Source organism: Hyposmocoma kahamanoa, unplaced genomic scaffold (genome assembly GCF_003589595.1).
Source record: "Hyposmocoma kahamanoa isolate Upper Pololo Valley unplaced genomic scaffold, ASM358959v1 226, whole genome shotgun sequence".
NCBI classification, from domain to species: Eukaryota; Metazoa; Arthropoda; class Insecta; order Lepidoptera; family Cosmopterigidae; genus Hyposmocoma; species Hyposmocoma kahamanoa.
The window spans coordinates 766,579-768,219 of NW_020653745.1; the positions used below are offsets into that span (position 1 = coordinate 766,579).

At 36.3% G+C, this 1,641-nt stretch overlaps 1 protein-coding gene across 1 annotated transcript in view; it reads right to left on the reverse strand.

The window, feature by feature from the left end:
• LOC113228309 (cytochrome P450 6j1-like) overlaps positions 1-1,080 on the reverse strand; it is an 8,463-nt gene extending 7,383 nt beyond the window's left edge. Inside the window, exon 1 of the mRNA XM_026461568.1 lies at positions 976-1,080. Within this exon, the coding sequence (XP_026317353.1) occupies positions 976-1,080 (105 nt within the window). The remainder of the gene's footprint in view (positions 1-975) is intronic.
• Positions 1,081-1,641: the final 561 nt, after the last annotated feature.

Consider the following 1,641-nt stretch of genomic DNA (forward strand, 5'->3'; position numbering starts at 1 on the left):
ACTGGTCATTATTAGCAAATAACTTTTAAATCATTGGCTTTTCTCAAAACTACTTTAAATTTATGTAAAATAAAATAATTTTCAGACTTTCTCTAACACAACAGCGTGAAATGCTTCTAAACAGTCTATACTAGCTACACCTTATAGCTTTGCACCCATCTTCCTAACACCCTGTATATTTTTTAGTAATTGTAATAAGGTGCAGTACTGATACCTGTCTCAGAAGGATGAGGTTAAACAGTAAAAATTGTATATGTAGGTAGATGAAGACCTACACAAAAAGGATCCCACATTCACTTTTTTCGTCGACACGGGGTATAAATATAACTTCGTTATTTTTAATGGCACCTTGTTTAAACTTGATCAACGTATCCATTAGATCTTTCTGCCTTGTATCAGCGTTCCAGCCTCCTCACTTCTTCACTACTGTATGGAATATTCTCCTGCAGTAGTTTGTCGCGTTTCTCGGGAAAAATGAAAACTATTAAAGAAAAATGGATAGAGAAATACATCTTAGAATAATAACGCATAGAATGATGGTTTCATATCAAACGAACTGTCACAAGTGAGGCAAAAATCAAATTCATGTAGGCTAGTTTTAGTACATAGTATGTTAATTTTCGGTTTTATTGAATATTTATATAAAAACACAAGTTGAAACGCGTTACTTCCTTGTGGAATGTGATGTTAGTTTCTATTTTATGTTTGTCTAACGTATTTTTACACTCATTTACCGCACATTTCGTCATTTTTAGCTAAAATTCTTGAGTTGTTCGCGGTGCAAGTTGACCTTGAGCACTGACGGCCCGCCCGCTCGTGTAGGCCCTTTGGGCGCGCTTCAATTTGCCTCACTAGCGTGTGCGGACTAGGCTTCTATGCGTTATTATTCTAAGAAATACATAATAAACACACCTAAAACAAATCAACCAGTGTGGGAAAGAAAAAGATGCAAGCCCAAGCCAAACATCTAAGAACGCTGTAGGACTGAAAGTTCTTGATGATGCGGCGCAAGGCGTTGTCGCCGGTGAGCGTGGCATCGCCATCCACGCCAAATGCGTTGATGCCGAAAACGTCTGTCATGTAATCTATAAATACATTATAAGCAGGAAACGTTAATGAAAAAAAACATATTCTGTAAAAAATCAAGGAATACCAGAAATAAAGAAGTATTCAAAGATCAATTTTATTTTTGTTACAAAATCCAAATACTATTTATTATTTCTGTATTATTTTATCCTACAAATACTATTACAAATTAATTAGCACAAAGTAGTGACGTTTTGCTTTTCAACTTTTGAAACACCGAAGGCAAATATGAAGGAATTTTCGTCTTCTGTGCTGTGTCCTATCTGATTCTCTCGATGAGCTCGCTGATCGTGGTAACGAGCCGCGGTTGCATTTCTCGCAGCCGGGAAGACGTGAACACCGGGGTTAGTCGATGACAATCCCAGGACCATGTCGGTTCTTGAAATATAAACATTAGATTTCCACACAATCTAATAGTACAAACAGTTTGTCAAAGGCAACTGAAACTTCGACAAGGTCACACAACATAGTACTACTGAGGAAATTATCATCATTCATATTCATATCATTGAAATTGTAGGAAGACATTATAAAATTTTTTCTATTGGTGCTAAA